Here is a 26,669-nt window from a genome sequence, read left to right as displayed (position 1 = left end):
CCCGGCCCCCCCCCCCCCCCCCCCCCCCCCCCCCCCCCCCCCCCCCATTCTCGTCTCTTGTTTCCCCCCCCCCCCCCCGCCTGGAGCCAGGAAACAGCAAGCCACGCCCTTTCCTTTGTCTTGGCTTTTGGGTTTTAGACCTCTTCATCCTATAGACCCAGGCTATCAGGAGAAACTAATCCTATCAAGTTTTCAGGGTGATGCAGGAACACCTAAGCCAATCTTATCACCTTGGAATACGCTGTCTCCCAACCTAATCAACATTCTCGTATCTTGTTTGAAGTTTATTGTGAGAAAAATTTTAAATAAAATCCACCACCCTTAAATTGTAAAGTGTAGCACACATGCAAAAATATAAAGCACAATGATTCATCACAAAGGAAATGCCCACCAAAGCACATTCAGGTCAGTAAAGAGCCACTGCCCACAGCCCAGAAGTCCGTCTAGTTCCCCTCCACTTGTTAACTGAGGGGCACGAACTTGACCTCTGTGGTAATCTTGTCCTTCTGTATAGCTTATCACTTAAGACATCTCGAAATAAGGTAGTTTAGTTTTTTACTATTATTTTATTTATTTTTTAAAAAGTTTTATTTGAGAGAGTGAACATGGGGTTGGGTGAGTAGAGGGAAGGGGAGAAGCAGGCTCTCCACTGAGTGGGGCGCCTGACACAGGGCTCAATCTCAGGACCCCAGGACCCCGGGATCATGACCTGAGCCAAAGGCAGATGCTTGGTGGACTGAGCCACGCAGGCGCCCCTTGTTTTTTTGTCTGAACTTTACATAGGTAGAATCATACACCATGTACTTCTTTTGTTCAACATACTTTTGAATTTCACCACAATGTGTTCTTTTTCATGGTTGTATGGTATTGCATTCTGTTGAACTACATGATCACAGATCATGTATCCATTCATGGACTTACACATGTTTCTATTCTAGTCTAAGAGCAGAAACTCTGGGTGACATGGCATTGCTTATTCAGCGTTATCAAACACAGTAACACCAACTATTTTTTGAAAGAGACTCTACCAGTTGAAACCCCCCCCCAAAATGTTTGATTGCTTCTCATTCTTTCTAATGCTTAGAATGATCAGAGCTTAAATTCTGTATCTAATTGTAATAGTTAAAGTAAAATTCAGAGTAACCAAAAGCAAACCAAACCAAAACCAAACACAGGCATTTCTTAGTTTCCAAGGATATCGAGTACCTTTTGTAATACCCACTGGCTTTTTGGATTTTTCTCTCTTGTGAAGTTCTGGCGGAGGTCTCCTGAACATTTTCCGGCTGCCTTTTTTGCATTTTCCCTATATTCTGCCAATGAGCCCTTTGCTGGTTCTACAGGTGTGAGATCTCCCACTCTTTGCCTTGCATTTTCATTCTCCTTGTGGCATCTTTTGATGGACAGCTAATGATAAAGGGTGAAATTTCATGTGCTTGGCTCTATTCTCCCCATTTGGAGGGGGACCTTTGAGACGACCCAGTCCAATGCCCTCTTTTTCTGTCCAGAAACAGCCCATTACCCCTTTCCTATTAGACCAAGACTATGACCTCACTGTGCCCTCATGTTCTCTGCATATTCTCACATACACGCTCAGGTGACTCCCTCCTTCCCTTCAAGGTCTACGGTAAACCTGTTTTCCGCACTCTTGGCCCCTCCAGGAAGCCCCTAGATCCCTCCAGGAAGCCCCTAGATCCTGTGAAGTCCAGCCAGTATCCATCTGTCAGGTACCTCCACCCAACACACTTCCTCCTGATTCTATCCCAGCTCCCTAACTGGCTAGGGTTCAAACCTCAAACCTGGGAGGAGACAGGGCTGGGCTCCAGTGTAACCTTGGACAAATTACTTTGAATGATTCTCAGTCTCAGCTTTCTTCCATGTGAAATGGTGGGAGCAATGGCAGTTCCTTCTTTGATAGCTTTGGGGATGAGATGGACACCAATGTCACATGTGCCCAGGCAGCATCCATTGTTATTAAGGGCTCTGGTCTCCAGGCAATCCAAGACACACTGGGATATCCATACTGCCTGTGAGGGTTGTCCTTTTCTTTGGTTTGTTTCCTGTCCATTGGAGGTCCATACTTTATGGTCCTGGAGGAGCCTCCCAAGATGCTGAGTGCCCTCGCAGCCATCCTTTCCAGGGCAGATAGCATGGGGGTGGGTGGCAGGGAAAAGCCTAGAGTGCAGCCCTTCTCCTCCATGATTAGTGCACCCTCATATCATGGCCTCTGCTGCCCCATCCTTCCAGTTCTTTCACATGCTTTCCTCTTGCATTCTAGGTATGAGGACTGCTTACAAAGTACTAGATCAGTGTGCTCCAGCCTGAGGACTGCCCTCATGCCAGTCTGCGGAGGTTGTTTTTAATTATGTTGAATGCTTACATTGTGCCAAGCACTTTATATCCTCTTATTTAATCTTCAGAATAGCCCTGCATGGGTACTTGTCTTATCTCCAGATTAAGAAACTCACCTAAAATCATGAAGTGTGTAAGTTAGCTTTTGCTGCATCACAAACCACCCAACAACTTACGATTTAAAACAGAAAGCATTTATTTTTCACCATTTTGTAAGCTGGCTGGCCTGGCTCAATGGGGGTAGGAAGGCCAAGGAACCTGGTATGTGTGAAAGAGGAGGAGTTAGTTCAAGGTCAGCTGGGTGACGGAAACATGGCCACAAGTCTCTCATGATTCAGCAGGGCCTGTACAAGGTGGCTGAGTAACAGAAGTAGCATGAAGGCAAGCAGGGGCACTTTCCAAATCTAGCTTGCGTCATATTTGCTGTTCTCCCATTGGCCAAACCAAGTCCCATGGCCAAGCCCAGCAGTATGGGAAGGGACTACCTCAGTGGTGGCACAGGGGGGAGAATTATTGCTGTCATTGGCCCGACAAGGAATGTACAATACATAGCTTATAAGTGTCCAACTGGAGTTCAAAACCAAGTTCGTTAGATCTGAAAGTTCAAAACTGTCTTGGGAGTTATTGCGCAGGGCCTGAGAATCCAGAATACTTCATGCATTGCTTAAACAAGTCAACAGACTTTTGCATGCACACCTGTAACTATTTTGCAAATGTATATACATAGTGCCATTAATAGACAAAAAATACACCTCAGTAAACATAGAAGTGTTTGTTCTGCTTCATTGCTTGTTTTCTTGTTTAGAGATTCTAAATATATTTGATTTTCCTTTGCTTACTTTTTATCACCTTCTTGCAAGTCTTTTGTATTATTTTCCTTACTTTTTTTTGCATTACCTTCCTTATTCTCCTTTTTACACTTTATTTCCCCTTTCTATGTTGTCTCTACTCTCCTGTATTCTTTTTATTTCCTAAATGCTTTTATTTCCGTTGCTAATTTTTTCCTGTGTCTGTCAGGGTCATTGTTTTGTAATCATGTCTAGCTGAATTTTGATGCTCCATGAATATTTCTGACTGAAAAAATAGAATTACCTTTTTTTTTTTTTTTCTGCATTACATTTTGTTTTCCCTGCAATTAATAATTTTTTTTTCTTTTTCAGTTGCCTAATTGTCTGGCCATTTTATTCCAGAGCTATTTTTCTAGTTGACGTGCTTTTCTCAAAGCTTTCATTACTATCTTATTTCAGCCCTTTCTGAAGTATTAGGGCAGAGTTTTAATCTGTTTTGTGTCTGCCTTTTTTCAGTGTCTTCCTGTCGAAATAGTTCATAGTTCATTTTTCTCTTATAATATTTTATGTGTGCAAGATCACATTCTCCTCCTCTTTTCCAAAATTTAAATGAAATGTGTTAACCCTGACCACTGGAAGGACATTTCTGAGGACAAGGGAATGGCCTGGGGTACCTTTCTCAGCTTCACAGCTCAGGGCTCCCTCTTCGTTACTGCAAAGGGTGCCAAACATGGTTACTTCTCTGCCTCTCAGGGCTAAGCCTGCTGCAGAAAATTCTACTCTATTTCCTATTGGCCTCTGGGTTTTGCCTATCAAAATACAAGATGTTGTATTTTGCTGTTATAGTCATTTCTGGGTTTTGCTTCCTCTGTGACCTTTTCCTGCTCCCTGTTTGAGCCTTCTCTTCTCCTTACTCCTAGTGTTACTTCCCTGCTTGATTTGGTTACTCAGCCTAGCAGGTTTTTTGTTTTGTTTTGAGGCAAGATTTTGTCCTTGTGAAGGGAATAGTTGCTGGGGTCTTGCTGAAATCCTCAGGGTGTAGATGACCATAACAGTAGTTGATTGCCTGGTGCTTCTGTTTCAGTTTTGCACTCACCAACTCAGAACCTGTGATGAGTTCTTCCAGTCTTGCAGTTCTTTTTAGACTTTTCCTGTTTAGTGCAAGGATAAATGATGGTTTGGGACAGGAGGGTGTCAATGAAGATGCAGAGAACTGGACAATAGGAGAGAGAATTCGATGATATAACCAGGAGGAATTACTGATAGGGTTGACGTAGGAGAGGAAGGGTTGAACACCTGATTCGGTGTTGTTAGTCTCAGAGATGGGGAAACTGGGTGGGGAGGAGGCGGGGAGGAATGACTGGTGATGAGGGAAGCAAGTACTCCTCTCCATTTCTAAGTGGAAATATCAACAAATGCAGTTGGATATGAGTCTAGAACTCACAGAGATCATCTAGTCTAGAAATAGAAATTTGGAGGTCATCAACTGTCTTAGACACTTTGAACTGCTGTAACAAATTACCATACGCCAGGTGGCTGAGCTAGCTGTCTGGCCTCTTCTTACAAAGGCATTAATCCCATTCATGAAGGCTCAATCCTCATGACCTAATTACCTCCTAAAGACACCATCTCCATATACCATGACACTGGGGATTAGATTCCAACATATGAATTTGAAGGGTTGGGAACATGTAATCAACAACATACAGGTAAATTTAAAGCCATGGGCCTGGGTAAGATCACTTAGGATGTGTGATTTCAGAGTAGTAGGCTAGGTCTGGTCCCCGATGCACCATATGTGATGATGCACTTAGAGGTAGGTGGGGGAGGAGGAACCAGGAAAGGAGCCCATGGGAAGGAGGAGCTATAGAGGTAAAGAAAATCAGGAGAATGTGGTGCTATGAAGGCTGGGGGAAGAGCATTTCAAAGAGAGATTGATCAACCAGATGGGAGGTCTGAGAGGCTGAACTGAATACAAATAAAAAATATCCATTGGATTTGACAATATGGAGGCCATTGGAGACCTTGACTGACAAGAACAGCTTCAGAGAAGCAGTAGGGACAGAAAATTAGGTGGAATAGGAGGAGAGAATGAGAGGTGACCAAGTATGTGGACAGCTGGTGTAGACAAGTTTTGACGTGAAAGGGAAAGGAGGTAGCTGCAAGAGGATATGGCAGTGAAGGGAGTTGTTTTTTATTCTTTGTAGAGGGGAAAGAGAAACATGTTTGCATACTAATGGAATAATCCAGACCTTGAGAAGGTGAGAGGGTATAGGATCCAGTGCATGAGGGGAGACTCGTTTTTAATAAGAGCAGGGACACCTTCGTTGTAACAGGAGGGAAGACTGAGAACAAAATTCTTGAGGGAAGTTCATAAATCTGGTGGTATGGCAGTGAGTTAAGGCCCCTTCTGAAGGTTTCTATTTTCTCACTGGAGTGTGAGTTGAAGTCAGGAGCTGAGAAAGGAGCCCTATGGGAGGTGTGAGTAAGGGAAAGGTTTGAGGAGAGAGAATATAAAAGTGGTAACGTGGAGTGGGAAACTTACTAAGGAAACTTGATGGATTGGAGGTTTGTGGTTATTTGTTTAAAATAAAATGGGTCATCTACCTTCTCTCTCTCCCTCCTCCCCTTCGTTCCTTCTTTGCTATTTGGGGCCCAGGGCAGTAGGAGCCCAAGCAAGGTGGTGTGACCCAGAGATGGGCCAGGGCTGAGTAAGGCAACAGCTCAGCAAGGGTAGGGAGATTGGTTCATGCAGGAGGAAGTGTTGAGGGGGATAGATATATTGATATATTTTATTATATTTATATATCTTTTAGTGTATAAGCTAAAAATGCTTTTAGCAAAAATAATTCTGAAGTTAATATTAAAATAGATATGTAAGCACATTGTGAATGCAGAGACTTTTCATACCACAGAATCTTGTTATCCAAAGCATTTTAGAGGTCAATCCTAGTCATATTTGATAATGAGGAAAATGAAGTTAAGTGACTCCTCCAAGTCACGTAACAATTTGATGTCATAGCTGAGATTAGAATTCTGGGATTCAGATTCCCAGGCCATAGTTCTTTCTACAAGATACTGATGCTCAAATATTTGATATACTTATCATAAAAAAGGGAATTATCAGAATGAAAGCATTGGTTAGGAAAGAATAATCTGCTAGCATTTTATTTCTTATGAATTCCTCTCTCTTCAATTTCAGCTTTTTGGAAAAATTGTCATCAATAATAGATTTCTGTCCTAAAAAGTGGGTTTAAATATGAATGAGCAAGGCATAGTAAAGAATTTTTACAACTGCAAAGTGTGACGTACCCAAAATATCTTGCCTCTTAAGTACAAACTGCTTAGTTATTTCTCTTCCACAAGAAAATCACTGTTGAATGGGAACAGATCATCAACACAGAACAACAAAATGCAGAAATTAGAACACTTTATTATAAATATTTCCAGAATATAAACTGATTTTGCATAGACTCTTTGAAACTTTAAAAACTATACGTAACTTTAGCTTATTATTATTATAATGAATTCCATTCTCCACTTTCCAATCTAGAAAATACACTGCAAGTTAAATCAAAAAGGAAAAAAAAATCAGTCTAAATTGTATCATAGAGAAAACTAATGAATATAAATACACCTCATCCAAAACTAAAACAAACCCAATCAAGAAACAGATTTTCCAAAGCCTATTAATACAGTCCAATTTAAAATAAATGACCTCCCAAGGGAAAAACACTTCTACTGTCATAGCAATTTGATGAGTAAAAGCAGAGCCACTCTCATTAAGGGAAATTATACCTTATACACGAAAAATGTAAGATGCATTTAGAAAATGAGGAAAAGTAATTTCCATGATGGAGAGTAAGCATATTAAATACTTCCTGTTCACTGCCTGTTGTTAGAAGTTAAAGTACCTGTTCACATGAAAAAATTGGTAAGAACATGAACATCAGAAAACCAGGACCTCAGCTATTTTTTCAATTTAACCTCAGGAGAACCAACCCAAGAGCTTCAAAATCCGAGGATAGACTGGTCCCAAAGCATCTCCTCCTCTGTCCTCTCTTTACCTTGTTCCTTTTTCTCTTTTCTACGCTTCCGTTCCTCTTTCTTAGAGGCTCCATCTCGGCTTTTTTTCTCCTTTCGATTCTTAAGCTTTCCTGTACTGATCCTGTCTGCTTCCATCTGTGTTTTGCTGGTCTGGAAGTTCTTCTGTTTATCTAAATCTATTTCCTCGCGACCTTTTTTTCTCTTATGCTTGGGCCGCTCCTCCTCTGGTTTTTCTCTGCCTTCTTCCAGGTTCCTTTTCCCCTTCTGATGTAGCTGTTTATGATGGGCTGGATGGCCACTGGCACTGTTTGCTGAGGAGAGGCGATTGTGAACTCCAGATTCTACACTGTATGAGCTATAGTTATACTCTCGCTGACTAAGGTTCAGGGGTCCTGGTTTCTCTGAGAAATAGTCCCTTGTGAATTGACAGTAGCTCAGGGAGTCTAGTCTTAGCCTGCTGTCATGAGCTGGTAGCCACTGAGGTAAGCGGTTTTCCACTTTTTGTGAACTAGGGCATGATCTCGGGTAGGTCTGCCCAGTTTCAGAAGAGAGTCTTTGATCAAACATTCTATACCTTGGTCGGTAATCAGCCTCTTCTCTGTATCCATAGGTTTCCAAACAGTTGTCTCTCATCTTTCTGAAACAAGTCTTTGGCTCTAAGCCTCTGGCTTTCTGCACTTTGATATAATCTTCAAGTTCATCTTGAAAAGAATCATATGTCTTCTTTGAATGCTTCATTAGGTTGACAACAAGGGATTCTCTGTAGAGAAGATGGGAGAAAATTCTTCTTACTAGATTATTTTATTCTGGATATTTCCTTTGCTCTTGAAGAGAGCTTCAAAAAACAAAACAAATCAGCCCAAACAAATGAAAACTGAATTTGGCATAAAAGTTAAATACCATGAAATTATATGTCAAAAAGGTGCATTAGGATAGTCAAATATTGGGTGCCTGGGTAGCTCGGTTGTTGGGTGACTGCCTTTGGCTTGGATCACGATCCTGGAGTCCCAGGATCAAGTCCTGCTTCGGGCTCCCTGCTCAACAGTGAGTCGGCTTCTCCCTTTGATCCTCCCCTTCTCGTGTTCTCTCTCTCTCTCAAATAAATAAATAAAATCTTAAAAAATAAAAGAATAGTCAAATATCTCCTAGGCCACTCAGAAGTAGCTTTTATCTTTCTCAGACATGGGATGAATGCAGAAAGGAGATGGAACATAGGGTTCTGTTGTATAGCTAAAAATTTAAGACATATGGGAATGTGTAGATAAGGACTACACATTCCTGACAAGTGGCCTGATCAAGTGCTCATATATTTTCTAAAGTTCTGATTTAATAAATTTCTTGTATATTGTTTTCTAAAAGAAGTAATAGAACCATATAGAAGTGATTTAATTTCTAAACTCTTCCTTTTACTCAAACAAAATAAAATAAACATACATACTTACCTGACTAGAGTACTATAAGACTTAATGTTTACAAAATAGTTTGGGAATGCTGGAAACTAGAAATTCAGCTATGAGAAGAAACTACTCTTTTGTATAGGGCATGAGAGAAGATGGGGGAACAGAGTTCCGTACCTTCTGTATAGGGCTTGGATTTCATTCTATTACTTCTGATTGGTGAAGAAAGCATTCTAGAATGTCTTTTGCTTTGTTCTCTAATATAAAGTACTGGTGGGAGGGTTAAGGGAGGAAATGGAGGTGAAAGCTGAGACAGTGTCAGACTGATACAGAGAAAAGTTTCAGAAGAAATATAAAGTAGATACACTAGTTTTTTTGTTGGCATGTTTGATTCTTTTGGTGGGGGCAGCACTATTCCTGATTTATTTCTTTCCCCTCCCTCAAATTCTACATGAGTGCAAATATAGCAGAAAACACTTACTACAAGATGATAATGCCCTAGATATTTTTGGTGACTTACTCTGTCTCCAAAAATTAGGAGGCTGCATAATCCATGCAGAAGAGTATATTTCTTCCCTTCAACAGAAATAAGCCTGACAATAGCACTCAAGAGTCATTAATGATCAGCTATCTTTTCTGGAAACTTGAGATTAAAAACAATGTTTAAATGAAGCCTCATTTGGTGAGTCAGAAAATTTAGCTCCTATTCAACTTAAATAGTGTAAAAATTCTAACTAGAAGAAAACAATTTAACAAATATTTGATTAAATATAGGCAAAAGATTTGAATAGGCACCTCAGAAAAGAATATATACGAATAGCCAATGAGCACATGAAAAGATACCATAAGTCATCAAGTCAATGTCCATTAAAATCACAATGAGATACCAGTATCAGCACTCACTAGAATGACTGAGATCAAAAGAATAACATTATCTGTGTTGGTGAGGATGTGGAACAGCTAGAATTCTCATACGTTGCTAGTTAGCGATATAAAATGGTACAACCACTAACAAAAGTTTGGTAGTTTCTGAGGAATTTAAACATATACCTACTGTATGATCTAATTAGTCAATTCCTAGATACTTCCCTGAAAAGAAAAGGAAATATACATCCATACAAAGACTGATACATGAATATTTATAGCAATTTTATCTGTAATACCCCCAGAAAGGAAAACACCAAAATGATGATCGACAGGTAAATGGAACTATCAAATAGTGGTATACCCATACAATGACATATTATCAGTGATAAAAAGGAATGAACTATTGATACAGTCAACAATATGGATGTATCTCAAAATAATTATGTTGTACATAATATATACATATGTACATATGTATATGTACACATTGATCTATGTTGATGGTGTAATTCTAAACTTTGTACATAATATATTGTACATAATATACACACATAATATATGATTCCATTAAATAAAACTCTAGAAAATGTAAACTAATCTATAGTAACAGTGTTTGCCTGGGGATGAGGCAGGAAGGGGTGGGTGGGATGATTATAAATGGTATCTTTGGGTGGGGTGCCTTGGTGGCTCAGGGGGTTAAAGCCTCTGCCTTCAGCTCAGGTCATGATCCCAGGGTTCTGGGATCAAGCCCCGCATTGGGCTCTCTGCTCAGTGGGGAGACTGCTTCCTCCTCTCTCTCTCTGCCTGCCTCTCTGCCTACTTGTGATCTCTGCCTGTCAAATAAAAAATAAATAAAATCTTTAAATAAATAAATAAATAAATAAATAAATGGTATCTTTGGGGTCTGGATATATGTTTACTATATTGATCATTTGAAGGTATATACATCTGTCAAAACCCATCAAATTTTATATTTTAAATATGTATAGTTTATTATATGTTAACTATACTTCTACAAAACTGCTTTTACAAAGTCACTAACAAGATTAAAATGATGTTGGGGCACCTGGGTGGCTCAGTGGGTTAAAGCCTCTGCCTTCGGCTCGGGTCATGATCCCAGGGTCTTGGGATCGAGCCCCACATCGGGCCCTCTGCTCAGCGGGGAGCCTGCTTCCTCCTCTCTCTCTGCCTGCTTCTCTGCCTACTTGTGATCTCTGTCTGTCCAATGAATAAATAAAATATTTAAAAAAAAAAAAATAAAGATTAAAATGATGTTGATAACTGTTGAAACTGGATGATGGTTATATGAAGGCTCACTATCCTATTTTCTCTACTTTTATGTTTAAAAATTTCTGATGCTTCATACCCACAAAGATGGCTAAAATAAAAAAAGGCAGATGACATTAAGTGTTGGCAAGGATGTGGAAAATTGGTTAATTCATTTCACTGCTTGTGGGGATGTAAAGCACACGGTTATTTTGAAAAATAATCTGGACTTCTGGCCCTGTGCACACAGGTCTGAGCCTACCCAGAGCCAGATATATGGTCACCAGGAAGTTCAACCCCTTTGTGATCTCAGACAGCAGCAGAAACCCCAAATGCCACTTCAGTGCCCCCTTGCACATGTGCAGGAAGATCCTGTCATCCCCACTCTCCAACAAGCTGTGGGGAAAGTACATCTGCTCCATGCCTATCCACAGGGATGATGAGGTCCAGGTGGTTTGAGGATACTATAAAGGTCAACAAATCAGCAAGGCTGTCCAGGTGTACAGAAAGAAATAGGTCATCTACATCACGTGTGTACAATGTGAGAAAGCTAATGGCACAAATATCCATGTGGACATTCACCCAAGCAAGGTGCTTATCACCAGGCTAAAACTGGACAAAGATCAGAAAAAAATTCTTAAACCAAAGGCCAAATTTTGACAAGCTGGAAAACAGAAAGGCAAATGTAAGGAAGACCTTATTGAGAAAAATGTAGGAATGAATATAACCTGTTGTGTAACCATAGTGTAACTGTAGATTTTTTAGCCTGGTATGTATTCCTTTGAAATTTCTCAAGATATCTCTATCTCTTGAATATTTCATTTCCTTCTTGTTTTCTTATTGATATATAGCTCTGTAAATCTACTTTTTCTGTTTTGATGAATACTTTTATGAATAACCACTGGAAATATTTCCTAATTAAAAAAAAAAAAGGAAAGAAAAACAATGTGGCAATTCCTCAAACGTTAAACAGTGTTGCTGTATGACCCAGCAATTTCATTCCTAGGTACACAATCAAGAGAACCGAAAACCTTTGTTCACACAAAAACTTAACACCAATGTTCACAGCAGCAATATTCATAGGAGCTAAAAAGTAGAAACAACTCAATGTCCATTAACTGCTGAAGGAATAAATAAGGCATGGTATCTTCATACAATGGAATATTATTCAGCAATAGAAAGGAATGGAGTGCTGATACACAGTACAACATGGATGAACCTTGAAGGCATGACAAGTGAGAAAAGTGTCCCCACAGTCCACAGATCATGCAGAGATCAATTAAAAGGTGAATGGGAACTTACCCTTCTCAGGCTGAGAACTTGGTGAAGAAATCTGATCATAGTCACCCATTAATTGCTTCAGTGTTCTAGCATGAACTTTCCCCACATGGCGAGACAGTGCAACAACCAGGAAACTAAAAAACACGATGCAGAGATCCCCAAATCGATTTTTGTCTAATACTCTACGCCCAGTCATCTGAAGCCAACTGCAATCTTGTTATATAGATTAAATAGTTCAAAGTTTAGAATTATACCATCAACATAGATCCATCATCTGAAAATTCACACATCTCCAATTTCTTATCATCTTACTTTCTATAAGTCTAAAAGTTAGGCTAACTCTTTGAGCATGTACTTTACCCCAGAAAAATAAATAATATTTTGTTTTAGAATAAAGTGACCCCAAATTTCCACCTCCAAATTTGCAGATAGACATTCATGACTTTTAGTTTATTTAGTCTGAACTAAGAGTGTAAGAAGCATTTTGCTCGCTTGCAAATAAGTCAGCTTCATAGAAATAATCCTATGATCTAGAAGATCACTATTTTCTACCTACCTCATAATGTGAAATGCTTTGCAATTCAAACTATATCCCTACTCCCCATACTCCTTTTATAAGGGGAACTGGAAAAGTTCAATATTTGTTCATTCAAAGTGGTACCTATGAATAAAATAAAGGGGGGTAAGATAGAAATTACATTAAAGATACATTAAAGGTAATATTTTCAATCTTTAAATAGACATCATTTCATATACCATCTCAAATTTAATTTCCTGGGTGCTTGCAAGGCTACATACTAGCTTTTTGCTAATTAGAATGAAATTTCAGTATGAAAACATTTAGTAAGCCTCTAATCTTTAATATGGTAATATATTTTTATTTAGTCCAGAAAATACCATTCTAAAAGAGAAGTTACTGGGTCACCAGTCTGGACTTTATTGAAAGATAGGACTAAGGGGGGCACCTGGGTGGCTCAGTAGGTTAGGTGACTGCTTTCGGCTCAGGTTATGATCCCGGAGTGCTGGGATCGAGTCCCACATCGGGCTCCCAGCTCCATGGGGAGTCTGCTTCTCCCTCTGACCTTCTCCCCTCTCATGCTCTTTCTCACACATTCTCTCTCTCTCAAATAAATAAAAAAATCTTAAAAAAAAAAAAAAAAAGATTGGACTAAGAAATCTGGCCTTGGCATTTTTGTGTTTTACAGTAGACAATTTCAAAGCATGCAGTTTAAGATAGTCTCTGATTCTAGCTATACCCCTAATGTCATTTGGGAATCACACAGAGGAACCACAAATCACTTTACCTGTGACGGGAAACTGTCCTCCACAGTTGGTACAAACATGATCACAAGCAAGGCTCACTAAACCAGGCTCAGATAAGCCACTCAAAACTATAGTCATGTTCACATATTAATTTCCAGAACTTTTGTTCAAAGTCTTTCTCACCAGAATAAATAATTTGTACCAAAATGACCACATTTATACCTGAGGTTTATATTACTATCTAAAAGCTCTTAACAGTTGAAATTTATTTTATGGAAATTTATCCATTTATAAATATGATATCAAAAATTGGAACATCAAAATTGTACTTCCTATGCAGCCATATAAATGAATGTATGGTCAAGGAGAAATGTCCATTATATATTAAGGGGGAAAATGATGATACCTATTTACCCATTAATTAATCTAAAATCCAATTTTAGTGTAAAAACACTCAACATACAGAACCAAAAAAACTAAACATATTCATATATGTTTATTGTAAGGAGGAGTTAAAAGAACTGCCCTGCAGCCCATTTACTTCCTTTCCTGGGGCTGGGGGAGAGGGTAGAAGGTAGGTGACTTCTGGACCTCTGACCAATGATATTAGCTAGGAGAAAAGGAACTTATATTTGAAATGTCCTTAGCAAGATGTCCCTGGCTAAGGATTATCTATAGTAAATAAATTCAGGATTTATGAGGCATAGCTTTCTGAAGAATGTCATGTGAGCTAGGAGGTATAAAATGGAGATGATTCATAATTTAAATAAATACTCCCACTGGGCGAGGTGACCCTCATTTAGAAATCTCATCTGTTATTTTGGGCCAGAGAATGCATGACCAATGTAGGAAAACATGGTTTGCGGAGCCATCTTTCATGTCCTAGATATCTCCGCTTCTTTAATAGAGTTGCGTGACCCCTTGTATCCTTGAAATACTTAGTAAACGTTGGTACTAGGTAATATTACTGATTTGTGTTAGTCTGATCTGACAGTCTAATCTTGTATATTGCAATATCCATAGGAAAAACATCAGAAAAGATATACACTAAACTTAATGGGGTTTGGGAAATGGGTTTAGGAAAGAATAGACAATACTTAATATTTTGCTCTCTGAACATGTCTGTATTGTTTTAATTTCTGCAAAAGCATTACTTTGTAATTGAAAACTCTATAAAAATTTAAATGTTCTAAGGGGATCTTCATATTAAGCTTAATTTTTAGTACCAGCATATAGATTAAAAAGGTTTGCTTAAAAATATTATGAGTTTGGGATGTTTCGGTGGCTCAGTTGGTTAAGCATCTGCCTTTGGCTCAGGTCATGATCCCAGTGTCCTGGGATCGAGCCCTGTGTCAGGTTCCCTGCTAAAACTAAACATATTGAACTTGCTTCTCCCTCTCCCTCTCCACTTCCCCAGTGCTCATGTGCTCTCTCTCAAATAAATAAATAAAATCTTTTTAAAAATTTGAGTTTAAGAACTGTTAATCAGAAACACTTTAGAAACGATGAATATTTAAACATGTTTATTATATATAATATCTCTCTGAATTATTTCTGAGTTGTTTTAAGGTATATAACTTAATTATATATGACTCCAAAGTTAAAATGAAAAAGCAAGCTATAAACTTGGAGAAAATATTCCCATCTCACATATCAGACAAAGGACTTATATCTAGAATACATAAAGAACTTTTGACTCAATAAGACAAATTCAAATTAAAATGGGCAAAAGATTTGAACAGATACCTCAAAAATAATTTATATATATAAATATGACTTGAAACCCTACACCATCACCGGAAATCATTAAAATTAATAGGACTGAAAATACCTAATGTTGGTAAGGATGCTGAACAACCGGACTTCTCATATGTTACTAGCTAGAATTTAAAATGCTATAAGCTTACAAAGCAGTTTGATAATTTTTTTAAACATTAAACATCTACCATATGACCCAGTCATTTTGCCTGTATGTATTAGTCTAAGAGAAATGAAAACATACATCCACACAAAGACCTGTACATGAATGTTCATAGCAGATGTAATAGCCCCAAACTGAAACAATCCAAATGTCTGCCAATAGACTGATAAACAAAATACGGTTTATCTATACAATATAATTATTCTGCAACAAAAAGAAACAAAACAGCGATATATAGATGATATGGATGAATCTCAAAATCATGCTTAGTGTAATACACAAGAGTACCTACTGTATGATTCTATATTTGTAAAAAGTTCTAGACATATAAACTAATCTATAGTGAGAGAAAGCAGATTAGTGATTGTTGGGAACAGGAGTAAGGGTGGGATGGATTATAAAGAGGCCTGAAAAAACTTTTGATGTTAACAGAGATATTTGGTATTTTGTTTACAATGGTTGCTTGGGAGTATACACCTGTCAAAAACTCATTTTCTTGTATACTTCAAATATGTGTATATTTTAAGTAAAGTGTATCTCCCATCCAAGTACTAACTAGGCCCGACCCTGCTTAGCTTCCGAGATCAGATGAGATCGGGCGCGTTCAGGGTGGTATGGCTGCAGACAGTAAAGTGCATCTCAATAAAATGTGTCAGAGGAGCTTAAGGATCTTTAACAGATGTTTTGGAAAAAGGAATAATTTTGCCTTAATTTGTTCAACTGGATTTTTAAATGTTGAGTTTGTTTTCAGAAAAATCATTCACCTAACAAAGGCCAACTTACCTACACAGAACTACTGCCAGTCATATTATGTCACTTAATCTCATTGCTCCTAGGGCCAGACATAGGGACTCTGGAGTCAGTGCTAGCACTTCTTAGCTATGTAAGCTTGGTTAAATTTCCAACCTTTTTGTGCCTCAAGTTCCTCATCTCTAAAATAAGGATATAATATATGCCTCAAAGAGATGTTGTGAGCCTTAAGGAAATGAATACATATAAAATGCTTAGAAGAGTATATGGCACATGGTAGGTGCTGAATCAATGAGCTACTTTTATTAATCCTCAGGATTTCATCTATTTAACTGACATAGTGAAATATTCTCCCACTCAATTATTCTCATAACTACAGAAAACCAAATAAAGATTATATGTAAACAGAGCAAGAGTGCCTGTCAAGAGTACCTAAATCTTTTTATTTCAAGCTAACTCATGTTTCAGAGGGACTTCTTAAAAATGAAAACTGAGGGGGCACCTGGTGCTCAATTGATTAAGCATCTGACTCTTGATTTCAGCTCAGGTCATGATCTTGGGGTCATGAGATTGAGCTCTGAGTCAGGCTCCCGGCTGTTTGGGATTTTCTCTCTCCTTCTGCCCCTCCCCCTGCTCTCTCCCTCTCAAATAAATAAATCTTTATTTTTTTAAAAGATTTTATCTATTTAAGAGAGAGAGAGAGAGAACATGAGAGAGCATGAGCAGGGAGAGGGGCAGAGGGAGAGGGGAAACAGACTCCCCACTGAGCAGGGAGTTTGTCCTCCAGCTTGATCCCAGGACCCTGGATCATGACCTGAGCCAAAGGCAGGTGCTTCACCAACTGAGGCACCCAGGCACCCCTGTAGTAAACAAATCTTTAAAATAATAATAATAATAATGAAAACTGAAGGTTAGACTTGATCATTGTCCTTTGTGATTATTCTAATTTTGAACCAATTCTTTGAAGATTTCAGTTTAAATTGTGTTAATGTGTGTCATGTACAATACTCAAAAGGGTATGGAGTATCAGGCAGAAACACCTAGGATACAAGCTAATTTTACTATTTATAGGCTGTATTAGGTCCCATCTCGAGTATTTTTTTAAGATGTACCTTCTAGTATTTTTGGAACAAATCTAGGAAAATTCTGAAATCTCTAGTTCCTATTTATACTTCACATATACCACAAGCCTAGTTATAGATGAACACCCACAGAGTACTACTTACTTGTTCATTTAGTTCGGGGAAAGGTACCATAGTGAAAAGAGCAAAAATATGGAATCTTTTATTTTGAAGAAATGAAACTATGTAGGTTATTCAGTAGCTGGAGGTTTGATCTTTTTTATTTCAGTAAAAATATGGAAAGTCATTGTGAAAGTTAAATAAATACATCATATATCAACTATTGTGTTAAATATGAAACACATGAGTAATATGAGTTACTCTTAATTCAAAATTGCCTAAAACAGCTTCATATCTTAATAAAAAAACTAAGAGCCACTCAAATTCTAGAACTGTCAGAGAGAATTTGCTACATTCCAACCACCCATGTAGAAATTGTCAAACTTGAACTTCTGCATTGTGTAAAATGTTTTTAATAAGTCTTGGGTTTGGTGAATAAATCAACTGAATTTAAGTTAAAAAAAATCTAATAAAACGTTTATGCCCCACAAACACATTCCAACCACCCATTTAGAAATTGTAAAACTTGAACTTCTGCATTGTGTAAAATGTTTTTAATAAGTCTTGGGTTTGGTGAATAAATCAACTGAATTTAAGTTAAAAAAAAAATCTAATAAAACGTTTATGCCCCACAAGCACATCATCTGTGTTGTGGCATAGCATTTAAACATCATACAGTATGAAGGTCTTAAAAAATGTTTATTAAATATCTCTGAAGAAAAAATGGGCAAAATTAGGACGTTAATCTGGTTAGTTTTAGCTCAATTCTTCCCCTTTAAAAAATACACCAAAGAGCATGGTCTTACACTTTTAAACCTAATTCACAAAGAAGCATTAAGAGATGTTTTGTATTTTTCCATTATCTGCATCTTTTTCTTAGAGATGTTATGTAGCATTCTCTGTATTCTGTTAAAGCGATCTAAAAGTATTTTGGCTTTTTTTTTTTGATGCAGTAGTAAATACTATTTTTTAAAATCTAAACTTACTAAATGTTTGTTGCTAACATTTAAAATGTTATTGATTTTGTATACGGGCCTTAAATTTTACCCCCTTGCTAAACTTGTTCTAGTAGCCTTTTCCTAGATTCCTTGCTGTTTCCTACATGTATGATCATATCATCTGCAAATAGAGACAGTATTACTTCTTTCTCTCCCATCTGAACACCTTTTGTTTTTCTTTTTTTAAATATACTTTTATATAAAGATTTTTATTTACTTGTCAGAGAGAAAGAGAGCACACAAGCAGGGGGAGCAGCAGGCAGAGGGAGAAGCAAACTCCTCTGCAGAGCAGGGAGCCTGATGCAGGACTCAGTCCCAGGACTCTGGGATGATGACCTGAGCTAAAGGCAGGCACCTAACCCACTGAGCCACTCAGGTGTCCCACCCTTTGCTTTTCTTGTCTGACTGTACAGGCTAGGACCTCCAGTACAATACTGAATAGAAGTGGTAAGAATGGATATCCTTCCCTTGTTCCTGCTCTTGAGTTCTGCAATCTTTTTAACATTACTACTATCTCAGGAAAGACTGAACAGAACATCCCATTAAATTTAGACTAGGTAACGGATTCTATTACCTTAGCTATCTTTTAAACTATTTGTTGTCTTTGCAACAAAATTTTACCTATTTTTTTTAAGCTATTTAAGTGTTCTTTAGAAATCTTAATTGTAGTACAAATGCAGCTCTATGGGGAGCCTGGCTGGCTCAGTTGATTAAGCATCTGCCTTTGGCTCAGGTCACAGTCTCTGGATCCGGGGATAAAGCCCTGGATCACGCTCCCTGCTCATCGGGGAGTCTGTTTTTCCCTCTCTTCTCCCCCTTACTTGTTCTAATAAATAAATAAAATCTTAAAAAAGAAAGAAAGAAAGAAAGAAAGAAAGAAAGAAAGAAAGAAAGAAAGAAAGAAAAGAAAGAAAGAAAAGAAAGAAAGATAGATGCAGCCCTGTACCTGTCACCATCATACTCTTAGCTATGTTGGTTATTAACCTTGCCTTTTCAGGAAATGAGATTAGTATCTGATCTAGGAGTTTGCCAGACTCTACCTATTTTACACTAACACAACAATCACAAAAATAACTAAGGGTTTACTACTATGGTATATTTCCAGGGATAAAATACAAAAAAATTTAACAAAATCCTTAACTGGGAGTACCTCACATTTAATACAACATTTATGTCTTTATATCTAAACTAAGTCTTTGAACACCAATAATCATTAAGGACTCTATGGCTAGCTAGCTCAAGGATCATGCTTGTGAAGTTAATTTGACTTGGACCCAAGGCAGACATCCTTCATCAGAATGCCACCAAATGCATTCCATTCCTTCCAAAGGGCTGGTAAATGTGAATGGGTCTATAAGGGGGAAAAACCCCAATGCTCATGTCCTAACATATACTTAATGAATATAGTAGATGAAATCTTGTTATTTGTTTTAACATGCTTAGTCACCATTCTTATATATGGACAGCTAATAAAGGCAACAAATCCGAAAATCACAAATAATCATTAATGTCTCTCCAGACATCTTCCTCCCCAACCATTCTATCCAGCTGTCAGTATTAGATTTACAACATGCTCTGGTGTGCATGTAGCAAATACATCTCGAGCAGAGCACAGATTCACATAAAACAATGAACGACTTCTGATTATTCCAGGAGTCCTGGCTAATCTACATTTACACCTGCACTTTCTTCAATGTGCTTATCCTGCTATCTCTTACCCACTTTATTAACCTGTCTCCTCCCACCCACCAAGGAGAATCTGACTGCCTTACACTACTATCCTGTATTTCCTCTGCAGCCATTTCAGACTGACAGATGGAAGCTGTGTGTCAGAAATGGCAAAGCAGCCATGCCAGGTCTGGAGCACGTACCTTTACTGTAATTTGAGAGAGAAATAAACTTTTATTTTATTATTATTATTTTTAAAGATTTTACTTATTTATTTGACAGAGATCACAAGTAGGCAGAGAGAGGGCAGAAGCAGGCTCCCTGCTGAGCAGACAGCCCTACAAGGGGCTAGATCCCAGGACCCCCGGACCATGACCTGAGCAGAAGGCAGAGGCTTTAATCCACTGAGCCACCCAGGTGCCCTGAGAGAGAAATGAACTTTTAGTGTGTTTAAAAGAAACACTGCGTTTTTCTCCATTTTTCTTTCTTTTTCTAACTTCACTAACAAACACTACTACTACCAAGTTCTTTAAAAGGGCTATACCTGGGGCGCCTGGGTGGCTCAGAGGGTTAAAGCCTCTGCCTTAAGCTCAGGTCATGATCCCCGGGTCCTGGGATCGAGCCCCCGCGTTGGGCTCTCTCCTTGGTGGGGAGCCTGCTTCCTCCTCTCTCTCTCTGCCTGCCTCTCTGCCTACTTGTGATCTCTCTCTGTTGAATAAATAAATAAAATCTTAAAAAAAAAAAAAAAGGGCAGTACCTAATTATCTGTATATCCTTGTACTAAGCAGATAACTGGTACATAGCAAGAGCTCAATAAATGTTTTCTGAATAAATATCAACATGTTAGCTATTAGCTAGATTTTGTCATTTGATCCAGATCTCTGCTTAGTATCGTGAAAACAAAAGGAAAACACTTTTAGGCAAGTGCTATGTAAATGGGTTAATGATTCAATAAGGAGTCAAAAATATCCTTTATTCTAAAACTGAGTCCATTTAATTTTTTTTCTTAAAGAGAAGCAAATAAGCAAGAATTGTTTGTTGCAGTGTTGTTTTTACTGATCCCTCAGGAATATCACTACCAGGTGAAAAATTTTCTGTCAAAAATATTTGAGGAACATCACTGAATGAATTACAGTGTCCTGGAAAATCTTATGACAACTTCACCATAAATTCTATGTATATTTCTTTTCATATAAGTCTGGTCATGTGGTATTATTTTTTGGTGACTGAGTTTACTTTCTCAATTTCCTATTTGTAATCTTATACCTTGTGTATATTTCCTGCTTGCCAATATTTAATCCTTACATCTGTTCATTATTAAGTCCAATACAGAAGAGCTCCTCTTTGGAGTGTTACAGCTATAGGTGAAAATGAATTAGAAGATGTTCTTCAAATCAGTTTTAATTGTCCTATCAGGATCTTGAAAGTGACTGGAATTTTAGTAACTGGATGCATGATAACTCTTTCACACCTTTTGGATGAATCTTCTGTCTTTCAAGAAAAAAAAATACTGGATAAGTAACAAGCAACAGGCTTTTTTTTCCTACTTCTTGTTTCTGTACTATCTTGACTGACAATTATTTAGGGCTTTTACAAATATCTCAACTAAAAATACATTGCCTCAGGGTGCCTAGGTGGCTCCTTAAGCATCTGTCTTAGGATCTAGCCCTAAGGCTTAAGCTTAGGGAGCCTGTTTCTCCCTCTTCCTGCTGCTCCCCCTACCTGTGTGCTCGGTCAAATAAACCAAATAAAATCTTTAAAAAAAAGTACTGATTCCTATCATTGTTTTAAAAAGTATAATATACCAAATATTAGTCATTTGTTAGATAGCAGATAACTGAACAGTTAATGAAGGATATTTACCCAAAATAAAGTGACAAGAGGTAATTTTTTAGGTGACGAATTATATCTTTTCAAATCCTAGTGAATGGTCTCAGTCTTAACTCAGATTTCATCACTCTTTTGAATGTCATCTGATAACCATTATAGGTTGAAGTTTCATGTTTTACGAACTGCTGTTCTAGTACACAGCCAAATCAAGAATATCAACATAGAACTGTAAAGTCAGTTCATAATTTTAATGCTGTCAAGGACCTCCGAGTTCAGTTGGTGCAGAGGTCTTCAACCTTGCCACTACTGACATCTGGGGTAGGAGTATCCTTTGTTGGGGTGGAGGTGAGACGGCCCTGTCCATTTCAAGATATTTGCAACATCTCTGCCCTATATCAAATAGATGGCAAGTAACTCCTATGCTCACTATGCCCTTTCTTCCCCACTGGTGGAAACAAAAATGTCTCCAGAAAGTGCCAAGTATCTTCTGGGGTGTGGGTGCAAAATAACCCCTGGCTGAGACCCACTCAATTGGGCTAATCCAATTCTCTCTCCCGACAGATGACAAAACTCAAAAAAGAAATTTGGGACTTTGAGTTTGAAAGAGAAGTTTGGGACTTACTCAGTTCATACAGCTAATGGACAAACTAACACTACAACCTATTACTTGTTAAGATTTCTATTCCAGTACTCTCATTATGCCACCTTTAAGTTGCATGGAAAGGTTACTGCTAGCATTGTGTGAACTGACGCTGTATAAAGTAACTGCACACATTCAAAGTCATCACACACACACAAAATGTCATCTGGCAAAAACTGTTTTTCCATGAGAAACTATTTCTAGGTCTTCTGTGATCTGGGTATGAGAGCCAAATTGAACTGTAGTCTTGACATCTATAAACTGCTTAGGCTTACTTGTTGGTTAAGAGGCAGTAAGTTTGGTATGAAAACAAATAAATCCAGATTTTTAAAAATCTCAGATGTCATAACCTAGGCTGACTGAAGACACTAAATCTAGTCTTCCAAAGGTTGCCTTCACTAAGAGACCTTTAATAGAACAGCATTTGGTTGCAATGACAAATTCCATTTTTAGTGTATGGAATTTATATAAGGTGCTTACAAAAATGTTTTAAGAAATATATACTTTTTCTTTTTTTTTTTTACTTTGCCATTCCATCAAAGTGAAATATGTAAGATTATGGAATAGCACAGAAAAGTAGAATATATCATGAAAGAAGGTGAAAACGAAATTATTTTCATGAGGTTATTTACTGATGTCTCTCCAGAAAAAAAGGAAACTAAATTATTCTATAATATTTTGGCTTTCACCATCTTTATTCTGGAGACAAAAAGCAACATAAGGCAACCCAGCAAATACTAAAAAATTATGAAAATGAAGATGGTTAAATGTTTCACTGAGTGAGATCTGCAATGTGATCAAGCTCCACCATCTAGAATCCTCTCCAAAACTGCCTTACAGCCTTACCTCCTAGTTTGGAACAAGCAGGCTGTTCACAGGCATAAAGTACTTGTAAGAACTCAAACATCTGTTAGGTTGAGATGATCAAGAAATAGCTTTTTGTGTTAGGGGAAACGTGTTGGTGAGAACTGTGAAAACTTGGGGCAGAAACACTCCTTCCAAACTCCTGCACGAGCACTTGACCAAACTTTAGCACGGCCTCCAGCAGCTTAAGGCTGAACCCCTGGGATGACCCAGCCCCCTTAGGAGCTCCTGCTAGAAAAAGCTCAGGGCTGTCAAAATCCATGTACTGTTTTTAGAGCCGACACCTGATGACAGGCCCCCAACCTCTCTTTTTGAGAGTGCTTAACCAAAAGGGGCTTTGGATTGTGGATCCTTCCGGTCTGAGACAGATGTGTACCTCCTCCAACTCAGAAGCGTCCTTCTCAAAGACCTGGAAGCCATTCTTTTCAAGTGTAATCATCAGGAAGGAGAGGCCTAAGTCGGGTCCCCCAGTGGCTGCGGGAGGACAGAATCCTAACTTCCTTACTTTCCAGCCAACAGACGCTGCTGGCTTAACAGCATCCACAAGGAACAACCCTTTGTAACTTCACTTCCCTGACTCCTCTTCCACCTCTCCTCCAGTCCCTCATTATCCCTTTAAACTCCCAGTCAGCTCTGAGCAAATACGAACCGCGCTCAGCTCTTTCCCCTACAGTGGGCAGTTTCTGAATAAAATTTGTTTTTCAACGCTCTCATTAATGGCCGCTTTGCTGTCTTGGACACTGGTAGATCCGTACTGAACTCAGGCCACTAACAAGAGAGGCCTATAAATCGAAGAAGCTGTTTTTCAGGGTGTTACCCTCAAAAAGCCTAGAAAAACTCTCCAAAGGGGCGTCTCACAACTCTTGCCCCTCTTCTCCTCCCTCAGACCCCCCCGCAGTTTTAACCTCTCGGGGTACTTCCGGCTTCTCGGCGAAGTCCTGACTCCACTTCTGCCTAAGTACCTACTTTCCCGGATGTTGAATGGCACCCAGCCGAGGTCTCCACGCTCGCGCGTCTCCGGCTCTTTCTCTCCTCATTTCGGAACTTCCTCGTCAATCCCGCTACCCTTTCCCTGACAGTCCCAGGTCGGCTTCTACCTGGCCACCTCTCTGCCCCCTCAATCCTCAGCATCCTGAGCGTGCTGAGGCGTCTCTCTCCCCTCCGCGCTCCACCTGAGGGCCGTGGCGCCCCTTTACAGGAGCGGCGGGTGGTGAGGGGAGCGGACGGACTCCGGCCCTCGACGCGGTCGGCCATGACGCACATTCGGGGCGCGCACAGCCGTCCCTGGGCCGCGGAGTTGAAGGGCTGAAGACGGGGCCGCCCCCGCCACCGGGGCGGGAACTCACCTTCTCTGAGGCAGGGGCGGGCGTCTACAACTACTGTTCCCCCTCCCCGCCAACGCCGCCAGCCGGGGAATAGGCCGGGGTGGAGGTGGCGGAGAGGCAGGGACAGGCGCAGCCGCCACCGCCGCCTCCACCGCCGAGCAGGCGGGGTTAGGGGAGGAGGCGGAGACCCGGCTTCCTGAGGGGAAGTCTCCGCCACCACCGGCGACTGACTGGACGGCGCCGGCGCCATGGCGGCAAAGCGCGCTATTGCGGTTGCGCGGGTCGCCCCACTTCCAGAGAGGGCCTTTAGCCCCGCCCCCTTCTCTCGACTTTTCCGGGACTCGCCCCCCTCGGTACTCGTGTTCTTCTGCGGGGTGCTTTCCGCTCCTCGTTCGAGGTCAGGGAGAACGGGTGCGGCGGGTCACCTGGGGTGAGTGAATCAAAAACCGACTGAGAAAGAAAAAACCTGGAAACCTCTGGATTCTTCCTTCAGAGTATCTGAGAAATACATAATCTCCTTTAAATGTCTTTTTCTTGTTAGGGTCTTTAATGTACAGAGTTAGAGTAAGCCGAAGCCTTGGTCATGATACGTTGTCGTCATTGGTCCGTCAATGACTTTTTGTCTCGCCTCCTTCAGTATATGCGTGTGTACAAACACACACATACACAACCTCACCTCATCTCATTCCCCATCTCCCAAAGAAAAATCACTGCGCTGGCTTGTCCTCATTTCCTTTTGTATATAAATCTTTATCACACAAGCGTGTAGCTAAAAAACGTTTACTTTTGAATTTCCTAAGATTTAAATCTTTCTCTGTGCAGTATTCTAGAACTTGTTTCACTCAACACTTGGAGGATCATCCAAGTGTACAATATTCCACCCATCTTCCTGTTGATGGGCTTGTCTCCTGGTAGCTGTGCAAGTTTCTCTTGAGTAGACTCTCCCTTCTTGTCATACTGCCATTGGTTAGTTTCAGGTGCTCATCATCTTTTAATAGAATCATGGCAACAGATGCCCAGCTTACGCTTCTGACTTCACCAGTCCTATCTACTCTTCATTACTGCTGCCAAAGGATTCTATCCAGAAGTCATTCCTGGCTCTCCATAGTCTATTGGAGAAAGTCAAATTAGACAAGTACTCCTGGGCTTCTGTGCACCTTGATCTCATTATCTTCCTACTGCTGTCACCTTCCCACCCTGCTTTCACTTTATGACTTAGCAACATTAAATCTTTACTGATTCCTATAAATACCAAACTGTTGCATGACTCAGTTTATTGTGTATGCTGCTCCTTCTTCTGGAATGTCTACTCCCTACTTCCTAATGAACTCCTCCTCCTTCCACAAGTAAATTGTATCCTGAATTCAGCATTTCTCATTCATTCTTAATGTTTTTGTTACATATATATCTATCCCTAAGTAACATGAAGTATTACTTTGCATGATTTAAAACTTTACATAAATGTCATTATACATACTGTTTATTCCCCTGCAACTTACTTTTTTCACTTATTCTGTTTTGGTATGCAGATATGCTGAGATGTGAGGTTCTAATTCATTCACTTCCACAGCTCTATAACATTTCATTGCATGACTACACTGTGAGCTATCCATTCTCCTATTGATGGACATTGAACTTGTTTTCCATTTTTGCTTTTATAGCTAGTGCTACTTTAATGTTCTTATGTAGTCTTGTGCACACATGTGAGAGTTTCTCTGAGGTTTATACTTAAGAGATGTTGCTGCCTTTTAACTAGAAGCCTCAATAATACCCACTTCGAAGGGTATTATGAAAACCATGAGTAATGTTAATAAAGCACAATTTCACACATTCAAACATTTATTGTTAGAAAAACCTTCAAATGTTATGAAACACTGGGACATAAAGGCAATAATCTGGTGCTTCAATGGTAAACAGAAAATGTGTGCTTCTGTAGCTCCTGCAATACCCAACTCATTGTAGTTGTCTGCACATCATGCTTTTTCTTTATCTCCACATCTCCACTCATGCTGCTATGTCCGTGGGGCTGAAATAGTCACCTTCAGCTCTGGTTGTCTCCCTGCCTTCTTATCTTTGTTGCCTACGTCTCTGAAGCCTTTCCTGACTTCTCAGGCTGCCCTGGATATCCTTTCCCCTTTGCTTCCTGTATCTCTCTCACCATTTTTACATGCTCTTCCATAATTATCTCTAAATGGTCAGTGTTCACAAGGCTTTAAAGACAGTGCTCACATTTA

General features: G+C 39.4%; 1 protein-coding gene and 1 pseudogene across 5 annotated transcripts; one reads left to right on the top strand and one right to left on the bottom strand.

Annotated features, from left to right (window-relative positions):
- Positions 1-6,575: 6,575 nt before the first annotated feature.
- Positions 6,576-24,674, bottom strand: KRCC1 (lysine rich coiled-coil 1). 5 transcript variants are annotated; one of them, XM_032880614.1, is made up of 4 exons: positions 24,457-24,634; positions 12,552-12,656; positions 12,017-12,129; positions 6,576-8,019 (listed from the first exon to the last, which is right to left on the bottom strand). In XM_032880614.1, exon 4 carries the CDS (start codon positions 7,920-7,922, stop codon positions 7,149-7,151), a length of 774 nt encoding a protein of 257 aa, XP_032736505.1. In that variant the 5' UTR covers positions 7,923-8,019; positions 12,017-12,129; positions 12,552-12,656; positions 24,457-24,634; the 3' UTR covers positions 6,576-7,148. The 5 variants fall into 5 exon arrangements, 4 of the variants coding, with proteins under 4 accessions (XP_032736505.1, XP_032736502.1, XP_032736504.1 ...); XM_032880611.1 differs by having other exon boundaries at positions 6,576-7,944; positions 24,457-24,630; XM_032880613.1 differs by lacking the exon at positions 12,552-12,656 and having other exon boundaries at positions 6,576-7,944; positions 24,457-24,630.
- Positions 10,991-11,464, top strand: LOC116881070 (annotated as a pseudogene).
- Positions 24,675-26,669: the final 1,995 nt, after the last annotated feature.

The sequence above is a fragment of the Lontra canadensis genome, unplaced genomic scaffold (assembly GCF_010015895.1).
Source record: "Lontra canadensis isolate GAN:19392208 unplaced genomic scaffold, GSC_riverotter_1.0 scaffold71, whole genome shotgun sequence".
NCBI classification, from domain to species: domain Eukaryota; kingdom Metazoa; phylum Chordata; class Mammalia; order Carnivora; family Mustelidae; genus Lontra; species Lontra canadensis.
The sequence above is the reverse complement of the archived record's forward strand: the minus strand, read 5'-3'. Positions and strand labels throughout refer to the sequence as shown.